This window comes from Pyxicephalus adspersus, chromosome 8, assembly GCF_032062135.1.
Source record: "Pyxicephalus adspersus chromosome 8, UCB_Pads_2.0, whole genome shotgun sequence".
NCBI classification, from domain to species: Eukaryota; Metazoa; Chordata; class Amphibia; order Anura; family Pyxicephalidae; genus Pyxicephalus; species Pyxicephalus adspersus.
The window spans coordinates 37,296,210-37,322,176 of NC_092865.1; the positions used below are offsets into that span (position 1 = coordinate 37,296,210).

The window sequence follows — 25,967 nt, forward strand, 5'->3', positions numbered from 1 at the left end:
CACAATGCACTGCAGCAGAAATGTGAGTGCTGATTACTAAACAAGTGGCCATAGCTCTTAAGGAAAGCAAAGCTAAAATGTGCTACCCTCCAGAGTGGTAATATTAAGTATTCATTACAGACAAGGTTTGGTTTACATTTTTTAGGTCTGTAAGATATTTTTTTTTCTAAAATCCTGAATATGCTAAACAGTTATGATTATGATTGAATGAGTTATGATTCTTGGCTACACCAGTGGTTATTTTATTAAATTACAGTAGAAGTGCAGCATTAACGTAGGAACATGGGGAGGTGAATGGTAACATTAACATGGTTTCACGTTAATTGTATCAAATGCTCATTTTTTGTTTGGCTGTTCTAAAATATCTATAAACATAATACAGAAAAGGTGTTTGACAGAAAGGAATGCACAGGGATGTTACATAAAATCTTACCTGTTCCTGTGGAACTAATGAGCATGTAATTACAAATCAGAAATTAACATAAAGCTGTCCATAGCCAGATATGTCACTGAAAGGTAAAGGAGATATTGGTCAGCCTTGAAAAATGAAAATTGATTGCTTTTTGATGGTGATAGCAGCACCTGTATTGTACATATCTTTGTAAAAAAATTCACATGGAAAGTCCCAGGCCAACTGTAGGGAGATAAAATAGGAAATCTCCCTTTATAATTACAAGCTCCACCAAGAGGACTCTTGGTCCTTGGTTATCACCATCTTTTCAGTGGAAAACAGACTGGTCTATCACAAGTGATGAAAGAATTTGGGAACATTGCATCCTAATTTTGGGATGTATATGGCCTGCCAAAATTTAATATTTTAGTTTTGATATAGTAGGAAGGATAAGATCCCAGTTTTTTTTCTAATATCCAATCAATTCTCAGTTCTCAATTACAGAGACACCAGTTTCACCAGACACAAAGTGGAGAAAATCAACTAAGAGCAAAAATAGCTTTGGTGGAGCATGCCTAAAACCTTTGTTAGCTTTGTATTATTGTCTGTGTCCTTGTTGCAGATTTTATGTTTCTTTCTATATGGTAAAACTGCTGTCATTACTTGAAGCAGTCAAATTCAACGGGCTGTAATCTAATCATTTTCACTCCAATGATTTGTCCGGTCCTACAGACCAAGTGTCTCTGTTATGTAAAGGTAACTAGTGTATCCAAAATGAATATTGATATTTGTAATCTCAAGTATGCAAAAAAGAATCTTGACATTTGTATTTCTGAGTAAATAAATATACTAAATATATTTCTAAAAAAAAATAACTAAAAAAAGTCTTTAAGATGTCATGTTTCATGTTCTATAACAGATGTCCCAAACACCACTGCCATGCAAGCACCCACTGCAACTACTATCAAAGATCTCACATCTGCATTCACTCGCATCACAGGTTTGATACTTTTCTTGTCTGTTACAACTTGGCATATCATTTTATAAATAGGAAAAACAAGTACAATGTTAAATGCACTTCCAAAAAAATCATCAATCATCAATGTTTTTTTCATCACATACTTTTATAGTATTAGGAATCCCCACTGATAGAACTTCTGCTATAGGTTTTACTGTTGGCTTCTTTAACAGTTAAAGCAGAACTAAATTCTTGTTGGTGTGGGTAAGCTTTAAATAATGAGCAAATATGCACTGTACTCACCTTTTTCAATACCCTTCAGCAATGACAGTTGCAGGAACCTGTTGCAGCTGCATTTCCCCAAATCCACTACCCTTACCGCCAACTTTTCAGGTCCACTGAGATTCTCCTTTGCCATTGGGCAGCACTGATAGTGTAACTCCTGCTCTTGTGCAGTTACATTGCCAGGCACATGCTCTGTGCAAGGTAAGCAAAAACCCACTTGGAGCAGAGGAAAAAAAATATGAATACTTTCAATAGTAATAATTTAATCCTTTATTGTAGTTCTTGATAAAAAAGACGATCCTGGTACAACGTATTGCAAGGTTGTTTTCAAGTAAAATGAAAAGCCTTTGTTTGATTTTAATAAACAAAATGAAAAAAAAAACTCTAAATCTCTGAAACAAATGAATAAAAAATAATAATCAAAATGTGAAAAGAAGGTAAACAATGGGTAAGGTGAGAATGATATAAATAGGAGTCAATATGGGTTAAATAGAAACAAATTGTATTTAAAAAATGTCTGTGAAGGTTCTGATTTACTCAGGGCATTGTATATACCTGGAAGAATTTAGTCACAGTTCAACTGGACAGTTTTTTTTTCCTTATAAGACTACTTTAAATGGCATCATATGCAGATTGCTTTATTATTATGGCCCATTCAAGTCTGAGGTGTGAGGTTTTAGGTGTGGGGAGCCTGGCATTTTGACTTGTTTTCCTGCAGACAGAACAGGGGATGAGGTTTGCAAGGAAGGGATGGTTGATTTGTATTCAAGGGCCATTTTTGTTGCTGCTTAGAAGATTAGAAGTTACCTGGTCATGAGCACCACTCCCTTTGTATTAAAATTCTTTCTTTTATTATTTTTTTAGTGCCCTGTACAGTAGATATTGGACATTGACATTGTATTCATAGTCTCTCTGTCTTTACAAGAAAACATGTCCTTGTATTATACACTACTATTACATTATTATTGGTTTAAGTACATTTTATTTAAGCACATACTTTTGTTTCTCTTTCCACACTCCAGGTTCTTTCAGCTCTGACTTCCACCAGCCCACATCATCCGAATCAACACCAGCTATGACTGTGTTCCCTTCTTCCCCTGGAGGTGACAAGCAAACCTGCATTCACTGCAATCATAATTTGGCATGCATGCAAAAACAGTACAACAAAAATCTGCACTTTCCTATTATTATTAATCATAATAGGAGGATTACTTGTGCTGCCATTCCACTCCTTTTCTGAAATTCGTTGTTGCTTGGCTGTCATTCACCTCCAGCAATCTTGGCTTCACCATCCTGTAATTCAAGACTCAGGAAAAGTGTGCAGACAAGTACGTCATAATTTCTGAGCTGCGTACTTAACCCAATTCAGTGCCCTGGTACGCAGTGTAGCAGCTTAATCCGTATTGCCAGAAATGAATATTTTCAGAAAAAAGTGGTATAGGCAGCACACATGAAAAGAATGATTTGCAATCTTATTATATTATCCTTGATTTTATTGTATATTTTATTCATTTTTACCAGTAATTTATATGAAACACTAATGTCACTTTTTTTCTTTGTAGGTGAACCACGAAGGTACTGCAGTAAGTATTTTTAAGTTCTACTGTTGGCCTCCCAATCTTACTTTTTTAACATAATACCTGCACTGTTTTAAAAAGCGAGCACCAATAAAAAAAATGAAAAGAAAAAAAGGGCAACTACTAGCACAATGGTTAAGACTCTCTTAGCATGCACGTCTCTTTTCCACTTCAACTACCTACAATGGTATTGCATGCTGCCATATACCCATTTTCCCAGCCTACAATCATGGGTCTATCTAAGTTTACATTACAAAACCAAATTAGGCACTCTGATTACAGTTTTATAAATAACACATACAACCTGCATTTGGTACAACAATAATCTGTATGCAAATCTAACAATTGTTCAGTTCTGTGTGTAGGTCAGTAAACAGAAGCATAGTGAACAAGCTACAATTTAGACTCTTTTTTTTATAATTAGAAAAATTGCCTTTGTTCAGTTTGATAAAAAAAATCTAAAGTTTAACATGCATGTTACAGTCTTGTTCAATCTCCCTGGTTACATACAAAAACTAATTAAATACAAAAATGATACATTCAAATTTTAAGATTTATGGTCAACTTCAGGGGTGACCTAATTAAAATTTTTAAGGACATTTTAAAGATTTGGTAAATGTTTTTATGTTTTAATACTGTAAAAAAGACCGGGGAAACATGAAATGCTGTGGAATGCTTAACCACATCAGGTAGCAATGCTAAAAAAAAAACACTAATTATTTTAAAATGTGACCGGATGATTTTATGTTTAGTTTAGGAAAAGGTTCTTTCCAATAAGAGTATATGACTGTCACAGGGGCCTGCCATTATACATTTCTGGGCCCCACAATAGGTCTTGGCCCCCATTCCTTATGTCTAAGCATTCCCTACAAAAGTCAGGCCCCTTTGATTTGGGCTTGGTACAGAAGTACTCCTTGGCAGCCCTGTTGTTACATTTACCATGAGGGTTAGTAAGGGCAAAAACAATAATTCATGTAAAATGTAGTTATAAAAAGGTCTGGATAATTTTCTTTAGGTAATCAATATCTGTGCCTACACCCCCTTTTTAAAGTTGGCAAGTTTATGACATGTGTATATACCCAACAGCACTGTTTAATTGAGATAGACTTTGAGGATCCAGAGTCTATGGATCACTATGGATCACTTAGGAATGCAGTTGTATTCTAGCATTGTTGCCATTTAAAGATATCCAATTTTTTTACTCTGAAATCACTTACATTTTACTTTGTCAGCTGAAGAGTAAAAAGCTTACAATGTTTTTTTTAATTTTGTAACAGGTGAAATAAAAATTTTACCACCGTCTTACCAAAATAAAAATGATACCTTGATTGTTGAGAATTTGTATAACTACAGTATAAGCTGTGAAAACATTTCATCCCGGTCTGCAGACTACACATTTTCATTGAACAATTCTGTTTTCATGGTTTCTCGATGTGAACCAAAGACAACCACGTGCTTTGTTGAAAAATGTGGATACATCAACTTGACTTTGGATGCACCACCTGGTATGTTACAGACAGTCTATTGCACACTTTTGCCAACCTTTCTCAATCTTTTGATTTGAAAAATGTATTTTTTGTGGTTCATAAAATAAGAAAAACATGACAAAGATAATAATCCAAACATGGTAAGAAAATAATGTACAGGTATAACAAAGAAAGGTATAATTATTATACAAGGTATAGGAAAGAGCACCTAAGTAGAAAAACAACAAAATGGAGTATGAAACGGACCTTCTCCATCTTTTTAACATTGGAGAACACCTAAAAAACTTTCAGGTCTTAAGGAACATCTGCTATAATAACTTTACCCACAGCTCACCTTACAGTAGTATGTTGGTCAGTGGTAAGAATGCCACCCTTACAGATAACCAAAATGACAATTTGCATCTGGTAAACTAACCTGAAATAATTATCCTATTGCTCAAGGAAACCTTAACAATTGCTTAAGGGACCCTAGTTGAGAAATACTGTTTTAGAATATCAGTTTGCTACCTTAGTATCCAATCAATTCTATATAGACTTGGGGAATGTTATTTCAACTGTTTTTTTTTTTTTTGCATGTGCAAGTGTGCATGCATGGGGGTCGTTGACCTTCCTTAGCCAACTGGGGACTCTATATGTGCCCCAAGTCTGTTTGGCGGGGATTGGCTCTGCACAGTGGCCCACTGTTGGTTACATTCACCACTGCAGCCCATAATTTACATTCTTTAAAATCTTATAGTTCTAGTTCTACCCTAAAGTGTCCAGCGTTGATCTTTACCTAACTTTGTTTCTATGTGGTTGTTGCGTTTCTACACTTAGGTTTCATAAAGCTTGTTTAAAATTTCATTGTTATACTCTCTTCACTTTAATTTTAGTAATTAAGGTGACAGTTTGAATGCATAATTATGAATGAGAGTAAAGAGTAAAACAAACTCACTGTCTCAGTATTAAAGCCAAACTTCAGGCATCTAATTGTTATTAAATTATTACCATGTATATTTAAATATAAAGAAATCTGAATATACACACATATAAAGCTGAATTCCAGCCTTATTTTTCTTTTTGTGCACTCTGTGCTGAAAGTGATTAGTTCCATTTCCCTGCAAACTGTAACTTCCACAAAGTAATAAAAAAAGTAGGGGGCAATAAAAAAAAGCGGGGGGGGGGGGGGGTTGGCATTGATTTAGGGTTGTAGTTAGTGTTCATCTTTTAGCACATCAAGTACTTTTTTCAGTATCACACAGTATTGCTTGTGATGTCAAGTAACACAATAAATAACAGTCCCCCTTTTAAAACTGCACTATACATTCTAAATTGGGTCATTTTCTATTTTTTACCACAGTTACACAAATCTGTGACAAGTAACACAATAAAGAAACAGCCCCACTGACAGAAGAAAACAGTTAAAGTAGTGTGAGGACCACCAGAAGCAGTGCTGCTCATTTCATGCTTTGTAATATATGCTGATCTTGCAAATAATCTAGTACATTAGGACCCAGTGACAGCAGAATGAAGGGATGATGATGATGATGACTGCTTTACAAAACAGCTCTGCACAACCTGCAAAAGTATAAACCCCCCCTCAAAAAATGTCCTGCCTCTACCTATCTCAGCAGCATAATTTTTAAAGAATATTTTGAATTATATATTAGAATGTAACATTTTGTAGAACTGAACTGCAAAATCATTAGTCTCATCAAATTTTATTTTAACTCAAATCTGAACAGTAACAATATTATCCCCTTATAGCCCCAAATCTCTTTTTTTTAGTAAAAGGTGTCCCTGTGATGCCCATACAGGAAATGAAGGGTGTGGAATCACAGGAATAGGATGACACACACAGCAATACACAATTCAAATTTGATGGGAGTACATAGAATCATATTCATTGATTTGTAATTGGAGTTTTTCAGTCTTCAAAATAGCCTATAGGGGTGATCCAATTCACAGGTTCAGTTCAGTGAGGGTGAATGAGAAACAATAAAGTCAAATCTTGATAAGCAACAGGGCCCCCTGAGTGGCTAATGAATAAGTGTTTGCCAAATGAATAACAAGGTGTGCCAGGCCCACCCTTTTCAAACTTTTGTATTGTCAGATGTTTTAAACCTTTCCCACCCCACATAGGTTTTTCATCTATTTATTTTTTTCGAGTGTTCTTGTTGGAGAGATTTTAATTTACTTCCTGTCTGACAGGAAATTGGAGAAATCTCTTAAGCAGGGACATAAATGAAATCTGAAGTAGATTTTATCCAAAATTAACAAATATGTTCCAAAAAATGCAAGTGGAGAACTCTGACTCTACCGGTTTGCATGCTTCAGGTACGTGACTCACTAATAGGGAAACCAAAAGAAAAGACGGTAAGGCAGACAATTAGCATTTTATGAATGAGTCAAAAAGAACAACACATGTTATCATCTTGATCATCACAAATAGACATGAGGTCTGTTGCTTTATGATTATTCAGCTGTTACAGAAATCAACTTTAGCACTGAAATACAAATTTACTGATATTGCATACAACATATCCAGGCAACCGATTTATTGGTATATTAACTACAAAACTGTTTTTCAGATGAAAAATGGTACAGCCTAGACCCCACTACGGAAAAGTGGAATGCCTCTTTTAACTGGAAAAAAATAGGCCAACAGGATTGTATTGTGACTGTGAAAACCGTTTGTACTGACAGTAAGTATTCTGTATAATGTCTGATAAAACTTTTTTCACTAGCTTAGACAGGACTGCCATTAAAACATCTAAAGAGGTAACAGTCTGGACATTTTTAGGGATACATGCTAAATTATTTTGTTTTGGTTTAAAGAAGAAACATTTTTTACATATACAGCACAAACCCATTGCTACCTGGCTGGTGTTTGCTTGCAGGAAGATAAACGTTTCTCCGTATGATGCTACTTTGGGGAAAACATAAATCTTTGTTTCACTAGGTAACTAGGATAAGTTAGGACTGTACCATAAACAGTGTTATCCTCACACTTCAGTAACCCCTCTGATTAGTTTATGATCAGGAGATAACAATTGAAAACAAAGCTATTTGCCTTTTCTATGCATAGGAAGTGTGTAAAGCAATGCAACCCAAAGTTTAGTTTGAATTGAGTAAAGCTGCATACACACCTGCAATTTTTCTCGTTGGAAAGGATCTTTCACGATCCTTTCCAACGAGAAAAGACTGCACGATGCATGAACGATGCTGTACATACAGCACCGTTCATGCTCTATGGAGAGGGGAGGGGGAGAGCGACGGAGCGGCACCCTGCTGCGCGCTCTCCCCTTCCCTTTCATTAGGATCGGTCGTCGTCCATCGTCCATGGATCCGCCAGGACGGTCGTCGGACGATGGACGACGACCGACTGTACACACGGCAGATTTTCGCCCGATAATTGGCCGATACCGATTATCGGGCGAGAAAAATTTGCCGTGTGTACGCAGCTTTACAAATGTTCATGACAAAAGTAGTAAACTGCAATCTATCTTTCCTAATCCCATCAAACACCACATACTGCTAAATACTACAGATACAACTTTTGCTATTTGAGTTTATACACAATAATTACTAAAAGCAACAAAACACCTAAATCTTATTTAAATGTACCCAATAGTTATTGTCATTTGTGGTATTTATATTGGGGAGCTTTGTGAAACAATAAAACGTTTATTCATTTTTTTCCAGAAGTAAGAAACATAACGTTCTCTGGAGAAAGAACAGTTAATTTGGAGCCTTACAGTAACTACAGTTGTATCTCCAACATATCCTACAGAGGAGAAGTCTTCAATTCAAGTAATGTAAATATAACAACAAAGATTGCAGGTAACGTCTTTATAATCTAAAGTGTGTACCATCCCTTAAAATTAAGTTTTTGTATGTTGCTTTTTTGTGATAGAGTGACCACGATACTAGTATATAATGTAATGTTGTTCATTAAAGAAAACTGCATAAAGACCAGATTTTTTCAAATATTTCCTTTATACAAAATTGTTAATACATTTTTAAAAAGTCCCCACAATAGTATTAGTAAATGTAATCACTGTTACTTTAAAAATGACCTGTAGCTTTAAACTTTTTATTTCTTGGAAAACAATCAGAAAAATGCTAAGATCTGTATAACTGTGTCTCTATTGATATTAAACACCCACAATGCCCATGATAGCAGGACTTTTGACATATCTGCATTATTGTTCATAAAATGAACAGGGCACTTTGTACTGAAAATATAATGTTGGTGATGTGCTTAAAGGATTGACAGGAATTGGGATTTTTAATGCTTACCTATAGGTCCATTTTAAGTAGCTTTTAACTGTATGGGGTAATAGTCACCTGATATACTATACAGTAATGTTTTTACCAATGCAACTTTTTACATTCATATTGATACTGAACTGATTTAAATTGTGTGAACACTAGTTATTGTGAGGATTTTAGCAGGCTTATAAAATTTCTATAGGGCCAACTTTTGGCAGGTTGGAACACACCCCAGAACTACACCTCAGGAGCTCTTAGCCTACACGCAATGGGCTGATTTACTAAAGGAATATAGTCTGACCGCATACCAAGGTAAATTAACTCCTTGCAGGGGATATAACAGGTAGCTTAGTAACTGAAATAAAGCTCTGCTGACTACAAACATCCAATCATGTGCAGGAAAAAATCCTGTTTTGTGACAATGTGGTGGATGTAAGTGCTACAAGTTTCCAATAATGTAGCTCAGTTTTTTATCTCCCCTGCTTTTGCATTTGCCCAGGAGCACTTCACTATACTACATACTTACTGCAATACAACATAGTACATTCTGTGATCTGTTCTGTTCTATGGTCAGAATCCTGGTTTCCAATGTAGACACAAATCCGTTGTACTTGATTTTGTTTTACAGCTTAATAAATAATATTCTCTTAATGTCCTTCCCTCAATTATATACAGAACCTGGTAAAGTACAGAATGGTAAATGTCAAGAAGAAAACACAACAATTACATGTAAATGGGATAAGCCAAATATACCAAATGGACCATTAAATTCATATGAAATAAACAGGGATGGTGAGTATTTGCTTTAACAAAAAAAAAGCAATACAATTATAGAGAAGGTAAAAAGTGTTGTCAAAGTGATGACTTTCAATGGATAACTGAAAAATAAGTGTTATCCTCAAAATGTGTATTTTCATGGTTGATTTGAGTACAGATGTTCCAAGAATGGCTATTTAGGGTAATGATGCTAGGATGAATTACCCTCTGTACTTACATCATTTAAAACCTGCATTTCCATATAATGAATTCATTGCAATACAGCAGAGTTTATTAATTAGTGCTGAAAAGTTCCAAGGGAAACCAAAAAGTGAATGGCCTAACTTCACAAAACTTACATGCTATTCCATATATTCACCCAGAAGTTTAACATACTTGTCACAATGGGCCTGATTTATTAAAGCTCTCCAAGACTGGACAAGACAGACTATCATGGGTTAAAACCTTGGTGACTGAGCAAACCTGGAATAGTTTTTCCTAAAATCATTTTAGTGCTATTTGGCAAATGTTTTCAGTCCTGGACGAGATCCCTTCCAGGTTTGATGGATCACTCAGGTTTACCCATGATAGTTTTCTTCTCCAGTCCTGGGGAGGTTTGATAAATCAGGTCCAATGTTTCTCAACAATTTAACATTTGGTCACTGAAGTACTGCTCTGCTGCTGCTGTCATCTCTGAATATTTGCCCCTGGATTACCACCAACTAATGAAAACAATCACTGCTATTCCATGTTCCAGGCGCTTTTGTCATAATGTACTATTGTGTAAAGCTAGTTATGACACATTTACCTTAAAAGATGATCCCACAATACAACATCCGCAATCTCTCTTTTTGCTCTGTTGCTCTTGCTTCCTTGTTCTGCCTGTCTTTTTCCAGGATCAGGAGTATGGAACCACCTTGTTTGGCTGGGCATACACTTTGATGGTCCTTCATCCTGGCACACAACATTAAGTTCAGGCATCTGTAAGATATCAAAATTACTTAATGAACTCATTGTACACTCACTGTACAATTTGTAAAAAAGTATTTCCGGATACAGGGGAACATTTTAATGACAGATGAGATATACAAGGCCTGATTTAGGCTGGAGAGAATACACTTTATTAAGTGAAGCTGGGTGATACAGCAAACCTGTAATGCTAACTGCTATTTGCTAGAAAATGTTTTGAATCCTGGACCAGATCTATTGCAGGTTTGCTGGATCACCAAGCTTCACTAAAGAAATTGTTTCCTCTCCAGTCTTGGAGAGCTTTAAAAAAACGGGCCCACAGAGTTTCTTATGTCAAAAATATCTGCTTACAGCTTTGTACTTGTCACTTTTAGTACTGCTTCAAGTCCCTGTTAGACATATGCAATTTTACCATTAACAATATTTGTAAAGGAAGTTGTTGTCACAGGTAAAAAAAGGCCACCACTGACCAACAATGTAAAGGGACTATTATCATAGGGGCAGTGTAAGGCATTTACGGTTTTGACACATGGACATCATTAAACTTATTTTACTAAAGGCGTATTTGCAAAATGATTAGCAAAATGATCATTACATAGTTCTAGCTCTGTAAACCTGAATTTCTAAACTTACATAGAAAGGTGTCAGTTCCTTTTTCTATGTGAATTTGGAGCTCTAGGTTGCTGCTCTGTACTTGTATGTCTTACTTTGTGATCTTCTTTGGATAAGTGCCAGCTATTATCTGAATTTCAGAGTTGCCTTGTTGTTGTGTCTAACCCACTTTGTAATCTTCTATGGCTAGTATTTTGGAGGGGATTCCCTTTCCCACTAGTGTTGGTGTATTGATAGCCACCCCTATAACATTAACCAATGTGAAAAAGTTGCGGAAAGGGGCTTTAAGGCTGTTTTTCAAACATATATTTAATAAAAATAGTTAGATATGAATATTAGTATACATTGAGACAGTATTTTATGTATCCATCTCCTATTAAATAGTAATGGGGTGGAGACTGCTGAGCTAAACATGAATAACCTGTGCTAGGTATGCATATTAATTATATAGCGTAGGTTAGCAAATGAAACCTCTTCTTACCCAACATGTTTCGCCCGATGGGCTTTCCCAGGGGTATGTTACAGACGTGTAAATTTTGTTAAGTTCAGGTTGATTGGGATTACAGCAGTTTGTTGTGTCAGAAGAATGTAAGAAGATAACCCTAATGGGTGGTAATGATGGTTATCACACTTATCATAGTAATAATATCAGATGGATGTAATGTAAAAAAATCTGGTAGCAATACTGAGTCAGAATTATTTTTTATGCAGGGTACCAATATGGTCCTATATTAAATAAAGAGAGAGGAGAGGTAGTATGGTTGCTGCTTCAGGATGTCTAACCAATCTGAACTTAACAAAACGTACATGTGGAGTTTGGAAGTAGAGCTAACTATGATTGCTTTGTTCATTTCTAATAGCTATGTAAGATGTACTTTCTGGGTCAACTTTATCAAGCACATAAATTACATCATTCAAAAGCAAAATAATAAAATATTTGTAGTAGTGTTGATTTTTGTTGGAATTTCTTGTGGTCAGTCAACGTTTTTTGTCAGTAAGTGTGAATACTTTTATGAGTCATTATGTATCCCAGATATTATTTATTACACGTGTCATGATGATATGTTTTTACATTTTTTGACCAAAGGTCAATATAAAATTATAGTAAACAGTAAAGTAATAAACTTCACATAGTTTGTTTTTTTATTGTAACAAAAAACTTCACTCTTTTTCCAGATGAATCTTTCAAATCTATAAAAAAGTTGTCATACAAATTTGAAAATCTGGAACCTTATACCGAGTATAAAATAAAAGTTAAAGCATGCAACAAAGATGAAAAAGATCTGCTTTGTGGAGATTATGTAGAAAGTATTATCAAAACAAAGGAAGGAGGTAGGTCACTAACATTAGTACCCATATTGTAAGTATAGTAACTAAAAGAATTACCTATAAGTATAAGTAACTATAGTGCTAACAGGTGTTTCTGAGCAGGTCCTGGTTGCTGGAGCCTTGCACCCACTTGGGTGCTTGCACTACTGTGCTGTTACTTTAACAACCAGCATTTAAAAATATTATAGTAGATGGTAGCAGTTCTACTGAACCACTCACTACTCACTACTTGTTATTGAGGTATTTGTTGTACAATGTTTAATGTTTTCTGTTTATTTTGCAGTTCCAGGTGTTGTTACACAACTTAAGGCATATGTTAGTTCAAAACATAATAATGAGATCATTATAAGGTGTAATCTCCCAAAAAAACCTAATGGTGGCAGTGGCAAATATGAAGTGTTTTTAGATGACAATAGGAAGAAGATATGGGAGAATACCTCATGCTATTTCACTATATCGAACCTTAATTATCTGACAACATACAAATACACGGTAAGAAAAATATTAAAAACCTACTTTAATAATATTCCATATAAAGCAAATTCCTACACTTAAAAAGGAACTTCCACCTACATATACAGCTGTTAACAATGTTTACATATGAAAATAAAGACACTTACTTAAATAAAGAAAACTTACTTTTCTCTGCAGTTCAGCCAGATTGCAATGTTCTGAACTTTTCATCTGGCCTACGCCCTACTGGTGCAAAATATGTTACTTTAAGCTGTGCATATGTGGTACAAAACATTGCAAGATATGCAAATGGAAAAGCATTCCTTGCTAAAGCCTGGTGCAATGTTCTATCAAAAAAAACTGAACAGCCTGAGGGGTGTGTACAAGTGGAAGTTGACTATCATCTCATTAGCAGCACAGTGTGACAAATGTCTGTAAAGGCTACTTGTTCACACCTGCCTCTGAATCATGGCATCCCATGTAGCTCCCTACCTTGCTAGCATCGCTGGTAAGAACAGCTGGCGGCTGTTTGTATTTTAATACATTTGAGTGATAAAGCTTCAGTTGCACTTTAAACCTTTTAAACATATCAACTTTTACAATACAACTGAATTTATAATATTATCAAACATAGTTCAATTCTAGAACAATTCTGAATCATTACTGACATAAAAAATACTCATTGTGCTTCTGAGAATAAGTTTATTACATTTTGTTAAGAAATAATCCATACAAACTAAATAATTTTTGTAAGGTTATAAAAGTGGGAAATGTTCCTTTTTTTTCTTTTCCTCACTTAATTATTCCTTTTCCTCACTTAATTTTCTTGTCCCCACTTAATTATTACCTGCTACAGCTGCAAAGAACACAGTTCCTATCCCTAGGTTACTCTCTTCCCTAGTCCCTTGTCCTCTGTATCAATGGTAACAGAAATAAAGAAAGGCCCAGAAGCCTACCAAGAGGGATCTAGGCATGGGCCAGCATGAATGTGGGGGGAAAGCCAAGAAGGCTAGATGTTGGTAGGGGGGGAGGTCAGGCTGAAGGCAAGACAGGGTTAGGTAGATTAGAAAAACAATAGGTGGGGGAAAGAAGGGAATTAGAAAAGGACATTATGAGGGGAGGTTAGAATTTTAGATGGCAGGAAAAAGATTCCCATCCTCCTGCCCTTGTGAGGAAGCTTTGGTGAGGTGACAAGGAAGAGATTCGGAGGTTTGAGTAAGTGAGGGCAGTGTGTTGTTAAGATTAGTTGTTAAGGTGATGAAGTGTGGGGAGCTATCTATGGTATGGGGTCTCCGAAAGCGTCTGATTGGGCTGGTAATAGGTGTTAAAGGTTGGGGATGATAGGCGTGATTGATATAGTTCCCGAGACAGTGGAGTTGCACCTGAGAGCTGGGTATATCGATCGGAGGCGCAGATCCCTGGTTAATGGTGGGGAAGTAGTTAATGCCTGTCCGGGACCTGCAACCTGATTGGGTGGTTTTCATGGTCAGGTAAACTGTTATAAGGTTGTAATATAAACCTGTTGTAAGTTATGTATTAACAATATGTTATAAATAATAAATTATCATAAGGCCATTTTCATCATACCTGCAGGTGTTGTTATTGAAAAGGGTAAAAAGGGGTGTGAAGGGGGGGGGGTGTATGGAGAGTAAAGGCTTTGACATCCCACAGTCATGTTTTTCTTTGCCTAAAAAGTCTAGAGCACCTGTCAGATTTTATTTCTTGTGTCCCTTTTGTAGATGTTTCCCCTCTTCCTGTCTGGTGCTTCTTCATCAGTTGTTCCCCAGTCCTAAAACTAGAAAAAAAGTTCTTGGCCTTGACATACACATTATATCATTGATGCAGCTAGGCTTGATGTCAAATATTCTGAAAATACATTGCGGGTTCACTTGGGAGTGCATGGTTATTCTCAATTGTCTTATTTGTTGACATGTGAAACCTATGCAAAGTTCATTTAACTTTTGTCTTCTTTTATATTTGTGGGTTCTTCACTGTCCCTGATATAATATTAGTTAACTTATATTAGTATATATTATTTTTTCTTTGGGCTCCGGTCAGATCTACTACAGAAATTCTGTTTTTCCTGGAAAAGAAACTACACAAAATGTGACAACAAACTGTAAGTACATTTAGGACAATGGATTTATATAACACATGATACTGATCTAAATGTGTATTCTGTGAACTAGCAGTTCTATTAAATCTAAATACATTTAAACAATACAATTTATTTATGGTAATATTTAAAAAAAGCATTGACTTACCAAAAAGTTACTGTTGTAGATTCTTCATGGTATATATGTTTTAACCTCATGGGTGGTTCATTTCTGTCTGGATTTATATGTCCAAAAGCGTCTTTCCTGAAAATGTATTTTACATTGTAGGCCTGTAATTCTTAGGCACACCTCACTGAAAAATGTCCAATGTTTAATAAATGTAATGAATTTAATATTAAACTTTAAATAAAAAACACAAAAATCCCTTAAAACAAGGGTGCATAAATAAATCAAAAATACTGAAACGTGTAATTTAACTGTACAGTAGCATATATAATATAAATAAATAAATAAATATATATATATATATATATATATATATATATATATAATGATTACTTTGTATTGGTTTCAATACAGGTATTTTGTATTGAATCCAATACAAAATAATTTGAATTTCCTGTCACGCTCCCACATGCACCAACGCAAGCATCGACATCACCAGTAACTCCCGGGGAATGTCAGTCCACTCGCTGGGGGACAGATTGGATGAAGAGGACACGGCCAGAGGATCGTTGCCCGACTTGGACTCAAGTCTTACTTACGTCACCTAATGACTTGCAACTCGACTTGGGACTTGCTTTCTCTGCTGATAGATGAAGGGGATGGGGAATAGGGCAATGAGTCTTCTGCAACACCGCCTTCCTCCCTGCCTTCGTTGTATTCTAAGTTTTCTTCTCTGACAGCTGAAGGGAGTGGGGAGGAGGGTGGTGTTACAGAAGCCTCACTGCCTTCCTCCCTTCCCCCTTCAGTTGTCAGAGGAGAAAGCTGTGGACTGACAGGATCAGAGCTCTGTTTCTATATGGGGACAAATGGGAATAAATGAAGTGGCTTGACTTGGGACCTGGCTTGGAAGAATTCTTGGTAACTTGAGACTTGCCTTGGGACTTGGTGTCAATAATTTGGGACTCAACTTGGACTTGAAGGGTGATGACTTAGTCCAACCTCTGGTATGTATGTGGTCATCATGCTACTGCTTCTATTAGCCATGAGGAGGAAGTATGCTAGTGATGCCTAAAGTATTACTTACATAAATGTAGCCATATTTTAACAATTTGGCTCTCTAAGAATCCAGAGTGTGCAATCAGCCCAGACTGTTTAAAGTTTTCCACCAGCCCCTTTTTTAAGTTTTCTCTAGTGCAGTTTAGTTAGTGTCTAGTGACACTGTTTGCATTCAACCGTCTGTCGCTGCTCACTTTCATTGGCCACATATGCATGCCATTAACTTTTGTCATTTTGTGAGGGCAAGTTTGCCAGCACAATATTAGCCAATAGTTAGAACCTACCCTTTGACTATAGTTAATTTTTATATGGGATCCTTATACCATTGGTTAGACATGACCATTCTGACTGTAACCAGTTACCAAGTTACCCTTACAAGATACATGTTCTAGGAACTGCCATTACTTTTCAGAAATCATCATTATCTAACAACAATCTGAAAATGTTTAGGGTGGCTAATACTTAGTCTATTGAATTCCTATATCAAGACACAACCTGTCAAAATATGTGTGTTTAAAGCCACAGAACTGCAATACAATAATCCAGAATAAATTGTAAATCTATTCTGTATCATTTCAGACAGGGGCATAAAATCACAGAAAATTAATGTTCAGGATTTTTCCATTGATCAGTGGAATATTTGTAGAAAGATAACACCTACACAAAATGTAGGTTTCACCAATGCAAAGAATGCACCAGTGAATAACCTGCCCAAATTATCAAAAATAATTTCCTAGAAGAATATGTATTTGATCATACAACAAACTTTGCCATAATTTTTTATTGAAAACTCTATTTTGTAGTTTTCATGTGGGAAATAATATTTATCACACATTTATAAAGCAATTTTCAAGGCAACATATTTCCAGCATTTTAGTTTTACTAAAAACTCTGATCCTAATTTTTGCTACAGTAAAAAATATGTAGCCCAGTACTTTTAGTGGTAAAAAGGTTTTATTTATTTATTACAATTTTACCACCCTAATAAACTGGATAAGAAATAAAGACAACATAGGATTATATGTTTATAGTAGATTAAAAATAAAAAAAGTATTTCTCCAATGTCTATACAATTCATATGCTACATTCACACAAAAACCCAACTTGCTACATCTTTAGTGCCTTCCATAGGGATGAATAGTAATGCATGCAAATTGGGTCAAATCCATTGCATTGCAGCTTAATCACATGACATACACACAGAATGCTAATGTAACAAATTTCATACAGTAAAATGCCTGAATTAAAGGCTGTTAGAGACATATTCAGTTTTCTTTTCTTTGTTGGGTCTAATAAATATATTTAACTATGTTTTTTTTTATTGTTCAGATAATGACAAAGCCCTAATTGGATTCCTGGCATTTTTAATTACAATCACATCTTTGGCTTTAATCTTTGTCCTGCTTAAAATCTACAAGCTTAAAAAAAAATCCTCAAGGTAATGCATAATGTTTGTATGTCATTCCTAATTACATAATATGTCCCTTTTTTATAATAAGGTGTATTTTCAGCCAAAAACTGTTTATTTTAGTTTTATAAAAATAGAGCAGGGAAGGCTAAAGCCCCCAAATAGGTTATTTTTTCTTATCTGGACCATGCTTGGGATATTTAATGACACAGTAACATATACGAAGAGAAACATGGATTTTAAAACTACAGGGATGCCGAGTCAATCTTTGTAGTTTCTTATTTACTGAATGAGTTTGTTTTATTTACTGAATGAGTCATTAAGACCAATCACACATACAGGAAAATATCTTCATCATATTGCAGTAGGGAAAAAGCAAGTAAAATAATTCTGATGTAGCTAAAAAAAAACATAAATAGTAATAAATAATTTCCCCAACAGTCTGAAACGGTGATGCAGCCCAAAAGCTCTAAAGTAATGTAAAGATCTGTAAAGTGTAAATAGAAAACTGAGTGAAAGTTCCCTAGTTTCACCTCATCAGCAGTAATGAGACCATCAAATAGGCCCCCAGTATAAAGATTCTGCACACAAAGTGGGTCACTATTTTGTAGTAGAGTTTTGTTAAGGGTGTAAAATTGTTTTATTCACTTCTTAATAGAGTCATTTTTTTAGGCCAACCTATACTCAGATTATTTTTGGGAATGGAGAGGATTGCAGTAAACTGTCTCCATGGGCTGTATAGTATATATACTTGCACTTGTATAAATGTATTGATAGTTTACAACATCTTTAATAATAACAGTATAGCAAGCACTACCAAACAACACTTTATTTTAATTAATACCATGGCAAAATTACTGTTTATGCTAGGTGATACTGATTTATTATTCTTCTGTGTATTTTAGCAATAATGAAGACAGCATCCCTCTAACCAACCCAGGTAATCACACTTTTAAATTGTACAAGCATACTAACCTGATGTTTGATTACAGGTGAATGTGACAGCAGGAATGGAAATGTAAAATGAGCCACACAATCAATGTTGTCAATGAAGCTACAGTCTGATGGCTTGATGCCTTGAGCCGTTACTTATTTTTCATGATCCCCACTTTAAATAGACAGCTTTGCATTTAAAACATTAATATCCCACATTCCCCATTTTTATCAACATACAAATTACATTTTAGGCAAAATCTTTCTATTTGCATTAGGTACCTGATTTTAGACTAAGTGGTGTCTAATTGGGTATATTTGGGTCCCTGGGATTCTCTGCAAGATGCTAGCACATCATAGCTAGTAGAAGTTGTCATCAGGGTGTGGTGCATAGCTTCCAGAAAACTTTGTACCTTGTGCAGCTGAATATGCCTAGGAAATACTTAATATTTGTTGTCTTTTAAATTATTTGTCTTGTAAAGATGATGAGAAGCAACTGCTGAACATTGAGCCTATTCTAGTGGAGCAACTTCTTGAAACATACAAGAGGAAAAGTGCAGATGAGGGACGGCTGTTCCTTGATGAATTTCAGGTAAAATGATCACTGCAGTATTTACATATTTGCCCTTAATCTTGGTCCTGCTTAAGATCTAAAGCTTAAAAAAAACATCAAGGTAACGCATTGTTCATGTCATCTCTAATTACATATGATGTCCTTTTTATGTAAAAGTGTATTTACAGCCAAAACTTACCTTAATACAAAGATGCAAAGAAAGGCGACGTACACACATTACATTTTTGGCTTGAATCATCTATATTATCATATAATCATCAAATATATTGTTTATTTTTTCAGAGCATTCCACGTGTTTTCAGCAAATTTCCCATTAAAGAAGCCCGGAAACCCTGCAATCAGACTAAAAACCGATATATTGATATTTTGCCTTGTAAGTACAGTGGCAACTTATATCAAATATTATGTAATAATAAATCTTGAAAATCATTTATTGTAGTAATCATTGAACTTTTGAAATATAATAATAATACAGATGATGACAACCGAGTGGTCCTGTCTGAGATACACGGGGAGCCTGGATCAGACTACATAAATGCCAGCTATATTAATGTAGGTATAGATGGTAAACTAAATTCTGCATGTTTTTCTTACAGACAAATACTATATACTAAGACATATAAATGATTTTCTGGTTAAATATAATAAAATAAATACATATACATGTGTTCTTTAAATTTATAATACACATAACAGTATTGACCTAAATATGGGTTTTTATATAAGCTAATCTTTTTGTGTCAATTTCTTCTATTATAACATGGAAGATAGTTGCCAATTGTTGTTATTTCTCTTTAGGGATTTAAAGAACCAAGGAAATACATTGCAGCTCAAGGTATATTTCATATCACCTACAATTCTTTAATTTTATAATGTTTTAATTATCATTTAACAGTAAAATATTCTATAACTCAACATTTGCCAAGGCCAAACTTTGTCACTATGTTTTGATTATATAGTTGGAAATATTTTGCAGGTCCTAAGGAAGAAACTATGAATGATTTTTGGAGAATGATTTGGGAACAGAAGTCAACAATTATTGTGATGGTGACTCGTTGTGAAGAGGGCAATCGGGTATGTAAATTAGGGAAATCACTTTCATTATTTTTTTTCCAATCTTAGTTGTTGTATATGTGGTGGTAAATATTCAATAAAAAATCTTCTGCTTGTTAGATATCTTGTTTACTTGAAAAAAGCATAGAGAAAATATGTTTTATAATGCAGACTGAACTGCAGTTTAATTTACACGGTTGAAAATGTGAGTACGTACATGGGAAATCCTGATGAGGCTAAGCTAGTTCTTCATTAGCCTTGATGCATTCCAACCAAAGGCATCTTACCAGGCTTCACCAATCTTCCAAAGACAGTTCCATGTTTCAAAGCTTTTAAGTCTCAAAACAGGGTTTACCTCTGCAATTATTTGGCTATTTTTGGTATGGATATAAATAGGATTTTTAATGGCCAGAAGCAGTTTAAGACTTTTTAATGGAGCTCCGCTCTCATGGGGACTGGAAATGGGAAACAACAGACCTTGGATCCCTCTATGAAGTGAACAGCTAAAGGGATTTTGTTCTCACACATTCCAGTCAATGGCAGATTCTTATCTTTGATTCCCATTAAATGCCTACGTGAAGAAAGCAAGAATGATTGTTTCTGTGGATATTTAAGATGCAGATGTAGATTAGATGTAGAGGTGCCCATAATCATAAAATTCCATTTAATTTTGATCGGTTGAGAAATCTGACTGGATTTGTAAATTCCAAGTTGAATTAGGTATTTTTTATTGAGCTGTACTATACCTGCAGGATACTCAAATCCAATCAGAACTATGTGACTACCACTAAACAGAAAGAAAAAAGTTAACAAACTTTTACCAAAAAAGGCATTAGTCTATTTTGTTTTTTGTTTTTTTGCTGAAACTTGCTGAACTAAACTGTGTGTCACTTTTGTTAAAACATTTCCGTCTATTGCCAGAGTTATAACTATGTTACTCTTACCATGGACTATGATGATTTGTGTTAGTGTTTCAGACATTCATTAAATTTAACATGTTGAATTACAGAACAAATGTGCTCAGTATTGGCCATTGGGTGATGGAAATATAGAAGAGTATGGAGACATTGTGGTAAAAATCACAGAGCAGAAATTATTTCCTGATTACATCACTCGGAAGCTTCATGTCAGTCATGTAAGTAACTGTAGTTGTTTTAGGAACATCTATCACTGGCATACACTTATAAAATGGTATTTCTTCATACCAAAAGATTTGCGTGTTTTTATTTTGTTTACTATATTAGATTTGTTCAACTTACCTAAATTGTGCTATTGGTATATAAAATGCCCATGAAGGAGATGTCATGCATTGATAAGTTTCACGAATTGTGCTGTCAGATATCACTTGGAACACTTGTAGCTTGTTTCAGTTTAGAGCTGAGCTCCATAAAATAAAACTTTATTTGAAAAAAAATCATTATTAGCGCCAAAGACCTAAATCTATTCTTTGTGCACCACATGCATTTGCAAACCCAGATATTACCATTTAAAAGAACAGGGAAATCATCCCTGGGCTGCACATTGCTTATTTAGAGAGCAGAGCTTTGGAAAGAACCTATTTGGTCCACCCTTTACAGTCTGCCTGCAGAAAACTATGCGGCGGAGGGGCAAATACAAGACATTTCACCCCGTACAAGGAGAGCAAACAGTGACAAGACTGGAGGTAAAATGCAGTTCTTTGATGCTGGATTACTGTAAAAATATTTAAGGAAGAAACAAACAACACAAAATGGAAGTACAAGTATCTGTAGAGTTCAGCTTTAAGTAACAAAAAGCTCAATCTTTTATACTAACCTAGTTAGTATAGGTTAGTATTAAACTGACTATAGTTGTTTTTTTGGGGTTATGTTAATAAACCAGATTATCCTGAGGAAATCTACAGAAACATGAAACAGGGTTGCCAAATGTATGTCAAACTTTGAATGGTTCATGAAAAACTAGCTTAACATGAAAACCATAATTAACATGCAATGTTGTGTGTTCATTGGTGCTCCCTCCTTGATAATGATGTCCTACTCACCCACTCTCCTCCCTGTTGGTGTTCCCCAAGGGTCAGTCCTTGAACTGGTTCTGTTTTCTCAGTACACCTCCTCTCTAGGTAGTCTCATATCATCCTTCGGCTTACAGTACCATCTGTATGCTGATGACACTCAAATCTCTTTGTCCACCCCTGACTTGTCTGCTTCAGCTGGGGTAAGGTTTCATGCTGCCTGTCAGCCATATAATCATGGATGTCTGACCGATTCCTGAAACTCTACCTGGATAAAACAGAACTCCTCACCCCCCCCCCCCCTCAAATTCCAAATCTCCCCCTGACATATATCTAACTGTTAACAACACTGTTATTTGACCCTCCCCTTAGGTATGTTGTCTTAGCATCACCTTTGTTTCTCCCTTTTCATTTACCCCCCATATTCAGAACATTTCCAGGTCCTGTCACTTTCACTTATGCAACATCCCCAAAATCTGCCCCTACCTGTCCCCTGAGACCACTAAACTCCTTGTACACACTCTTATCATGTCATCTGGAGTACTGTAACATCCTCCTCCACTAACCCGACTCTCTCCTCTACAATCTATTATGAATGCTGCAGCCAGACTCCTCGATTCTTCCTACCACTACTCTTCTGCTGCATCACTTTCTGCTCATTTAAAAGAGCACTCAAAACCCATTTTTTCAAATTTGTCTACCCACCTTCTTCTGTCCTTTGAAACCACCACTACTTCCCACCACTACATATCTCCCATCCTATTGTGTGTTAATTCCCCCACCTCCTAGATTGTAAGCTCTTCAGGGCAGGGTCCTCTCCTCCTCCTTCCCACTGTCTGTATCTGTCTGTCATTTGCAACCCCTTTTTGGGGTACAGCACTGCGTAATATGTTGGCCCTGTATAAATCCTGTTTATTATTATTATTATTATTATTATTAATAATAATAATAATAATTTTTATACATATATATATTTATATATATATATATATATAAATAATTTATAATTATAATAATAAATATATATATATATAAATTGGAGAGAGTGAGATAATTTATATAGATAAATAGTTGATGAAATAGGCTTCCCTAAAGGCCCGTACAGATTTCATGTCTCAGGCAACAATCTTTGACACTTTCCAGTGACAGGCGAACAAAGGAGTGCTGCAAACACAATGCTGTTCTTTTATATTGAAAGGGTAGAAGGAGGATAAGTGAGTGGCACCCCACTGTGCTCTCCTCCATAAAAAAGTACAGTGGTTGTTCCCAATCGGTCATTTATCATTCCACCACTTATTGTATAAATATATGTTACTCTGACACTCATTCTAAAAAGTATTCACTGAAAAAGTCTTTCCCATTTTCTAGTTTTATCATACATTTCTACATTTATAAAAAGTATCCTTAAAATGCAATATATAGATGTATAGGTACTTCCTTTTCCAAACATCTATGTTTACCTCTCCACCGAATATTTTGATATTTTAAGCATTCTAGCAGGACATTGGTCTTGAAATTATTTTCATTGTCTTTACTTCTTCGCGCAGAAAAGGGAAAAAACAGAACGAGACATCACACACATCCAATTTACCATCTGGCCAGATCACGGTGTACCTGATGATCCCAACCTATTGCTGAAATTGCGTCGAAGGGTTAATGCTTTAAGCAATTTTTTCAGTGGCCCAATAATTGTTCATTGCAGGTAATTAAAATTCTTATGACCTAACAAAAATTAATTGCATTTTACCATAACAGTAATAAATGTGCTTCAAAATTTAAATCACATATATTCTGAGATGTTGAACTTACTGTGTATGTACAACTGTTTCAAGCTTTAAATTCAATCTCCACGTTAGCTGTATTTTATTACAATGAATGATTTTACAAATGTTTGGTGTTTATATTTGGAGTTGTCTATGAATGGATTGAAATGTTCCATAATGGCTATAGTGTGAGGGATGCAGAGCGCTCCAGACGTCCATCTACAGCCACCACTACCTCTGCATCACTTAGCATTCAGCACTCTGCAGCCGTCAAACCAGTACGGCTATTTCAATCCATCTATGAATGATTCTATGGGAGAGAATTTTACCCCCATACTGGGCACACATGCAGAAATTAATTTGTACTGCTGGCATACCTTCTGCTCACAAAAAGTGTATGAAAGAATGCTGTTCCTCTTGGGTGCAGCTTATATGTTTCGCAGCCATCTTCACCACAGCATGACAGCTCTTATACTAAACTGCAATGGTGGCTGGCTTGATAGACCAGTCACATGACACTACTAGACACAACCAATAGGGATGAGCGAGCGAGATTTTTAATTTTTAAACTCTTTCTATAACCCTTTAACCCTTCTATATTCTATTATTTTCCTTGGTAGTGCTGGAGTTGGACGCACAGGAACCTATATAAGTATAGATGCCATGCTGGAGGGCCTGGAGACAGAAGGCAGAGTGGATGTCTATGGTTATGTCGTACAGCTGAGGCGCCAACGCTGTCTCATGGTCCAAGTAGAGGCAAGTAAAAAAACAAAGCTCTAGCAGAGTTTATGATATGCTCATTATTCATGACATGTGCATGCTAACACATGAAACATGTGTATAGAAATGTATATTCCATATACATTTATAATATCATAATGAAATATTAGGTACTTATATATATTATCCACATGATTCAATAATTATTTGATAATAAAATAATTATTAAACAAAACATCTATTTGTTTGAAAGAAAAAGGAGTCCCTTTTAGTGTCTCCGTAATACTGTGAAAGTCTAGTCTACAAAATGGCACAAAGAAGGAGTCAATGGGGTTATTATTTCCAGCTATTGTACCTTTATTAGTAATAGGTAATTAGTTATACTACAGAACATATTGCAAACTGAGAGTAAACTGGGTGAACAGTTTGTCTAAATAAAAAGTACATTTATTTAGTGCCTCCACTCCAGCAGACTCCAGATATGGAGCAGCCTTTCTCAACCTTTTTACCGATGAGGAGCCCCTGAAAATTTTTCAGGTCTTGGGGATCCATGCTAAAACCAATATTTTATGTGTGTCAGTGTAGAAAAAATATTTTTTAATTGGTGGCCAGTGAGAAGAATGCCAACTTTACAATGTTGACTAGAACACAATTTTTTTAGGCAACTAAAACATCCTTCATACAGCTGGCTTCACCAAGTGATGTTAGTTAGCCTCAGAACTATGTAGCCATCACCAAATGGGTTGCCAATCAGACATAGGAACCCCCAGCAAACTCTGGATTAACCCTGCAGTTCCACAGATCCCTGGTTGAGAATTACTGTATGGAGAATAATTGCACATTAAGATCCCTGAGACTTCTAACAATCCTGAAGTTGCTTATGTACTTAAGAGAATCTATTATTGGAGACATTGTGGGGGGGGGGGTCACTTTTTCTGTGTCAATGCGATCTAGGTCAGATCTAGGGACTCTTCAGTCTTCAGTGACTATTAATTCACTTGAACTTTAGAGCTATTATTTGTTAGGGCCAAGAGCGGGTTAAAACCCCCATGATGTAGGGCAGATATCTTTAACAAAAATTCTTATTAAGTGATTATAGTTGTGAGATTGTATTCCGGTGTACATAGTAAAAAAAAGCAAATGTAATGCCATTTTTTGATTATATATAACATTTTTT

The 25,967-nt window shown here is 35.5% G+C and overlaps 1 protein-coding gene across 9 annotated transcripts in view; it reads left to right on the forward strand.

Annotated features, from left to right (window-relative positions):
- Positions 1–25,967, forward strand: part of PTPRC (protein tyrosine phosphatase receptor type C) — a 79,053-nt gene that overhangs the window by 44,691 nt on the left and 8,395 nt on the right. For 6 of the 9 annotated variants that reach the window (XM_072420062.1, XM_072420061.1, XM_072420059.1 and 3 more), the window contains 20 exons: positions 1,311–1,391; positions 2,657–2,737; positions 3,197–3,217; positions 4,489–4,716; positions 7,269–7,382; positions 8,383–8,520; positions 9,628–9,744; positions 12,466–12,621; positions 12,902–13,110; positions 15,130–15,190; positions 17,679–17,787; positions 18,663–18,697; positions 19,173–19,282; positions 19,547–19,637; positions 19,740–19,816; positions 20,063–20,099; positions 20,241–20,338; positions 21,327–21,452; positions 23,855–24,009; positions 24,691–24,826. In XM_072420062.1, the coding sequence (XP_072276163.1) occupies positions 1,311–1,391; positions 2,657–2,737; positions 3,197–3,217; positions 4,489–4,716; positions 7,269–7,382; positions 8,383–8,520; positions 9,628–9,744; positions 12,466–12,621; positions 12,902–13,110; positions 15,130–15,190; positions 17,679–17,787; positions 18,663–18,697; positions 19,173–19,282; positions 19,547–19,637; positions 19,740–19,816; positions 20,063–20,099; positions 20,241–20,338; positions 21,327–21,452; positions 23,855–24,009; positions 24,691–24,826 (2,180 nt within the window). The remainder of the gene's footprint in view (positions 1–1,310; positions 1,392–2,656; positions 2,738–3,196; positions 3,218–4,488; positions 4,717–7,268; positions 7,383–8,382; positions 8,521–9,627; positions 9,745–12,465; positions 12,622–12,901; positions 13,111–15,129; positions 15,191–17,678; positions 17,788–18,662; positions 18,698–19,172; positions 19,283–19,546; positions 19,638–19,739; positions 19,817–20,062; positions 20,100–20,240; positions 20,339–21,326; positions 21,453–23,854; positions 24,010–24,690; positions 24,827–25,967) is intronic. The other 3 variants (XM_072420060.1, XM_072420067.1, XM_072420068.1) reach the window with 2 other exon arrangements.